A 690-nucleotide genomic window follows, 5' to 3' on the forward strand; every position below is an offset into this window, starting at 1 on the left:
CGCGGCCAGCGGAGGAATCCCGCGGCGCCCGGGCCCAGGGAACCGCGCTTTCCGTGTGTATTAATCAGATCCTTTTTTAAAAATATATCTATGTCCCGCGCGGTAGTCGGCCGCCCCCACGGGGGAGCGTGCGGGGAGCGGGCCGGGCCCCTGTGAGCCCAGGCGGCCGCGCACCGCCCTCGCCACCGCGCCGCAGCTGCGGGAAGGGACATCTGGTCAAGCGATTAGGGACAGAAACGCTGAGCTGGTTTAACTTTCTTTTTTATCTTGTCTTTTGGTTTTGAGATACCCTGGAAAAGTTGCTAGTACGGGCTTTAAAGCACACAAACGGTATCGAAGTATTTTCCCTTTAAGGACCATCCCTCTTTTTCTTTTTTTTAACACCTGAAAAGTAAGTATGGATTAGAGTAATTGTCTGCTCTTTTTTTCAGTCTCTGTTAACTAAGTTACAGATCAGACCGCGTTGGTCGACCAGCTTTGATTATTTGCACAGCTAATCCCTTTGGAATGGATGAAAATAATCATTTTGGACCAGACTGTTAAAAGTGTTCAGACTGCTGTAAGTGAAAATAGGCAGCTAATGGGATTTTGAGTAATGCCTTTGCTCATTCGTCCTGTTTGTTTCTGGAAGAGTAACTGCTTAGCACTTTTGAAATTATAACTCTGCGTCTTTACCTCGTTACTTGAAAT

At 47.8% G+C, this 690-nt stretch overlaps 1 protein-coding gene across 1 annotated transcript in view; it reads right to left on the reverse strand.

Moving 5' to 3' along the window:
• The window catches only part of PDE3B (phosphodiesterase 3B), a 109,686-nt gene extending 109,326 nt beyond the window's left edge, over positions 1–360 (reverse strand). The window contains exon 1 of the mRNA XM_009288896.1: positions 290–360. Coding sequence (XP_009287171.1) covers positions 290–360 — 71 coding nt within the window. The remainder of the gene's footprint in view (positions 1–289) is intronic.
• Between the last annotated feature and the right edge of the window lie 330 nt (positions 361–690).

This window comes from Aptenodytes forsteri, unplaced genomic scaffold, assembly GCF_000699145.1.
Source record: "Aptenodytes forsteri isolate BGI_AS27 unplaced genomic scaffold, ASM69914v1 Scaffold8, whole genome shotgun sequence".
NCBI classification, from domain to species: Eukaryota; Metazoa; Chordata; class Aves; order Sphenisciformes; family Spheniscidae; genus Aptenodytes; species Aptenodytes forsteri.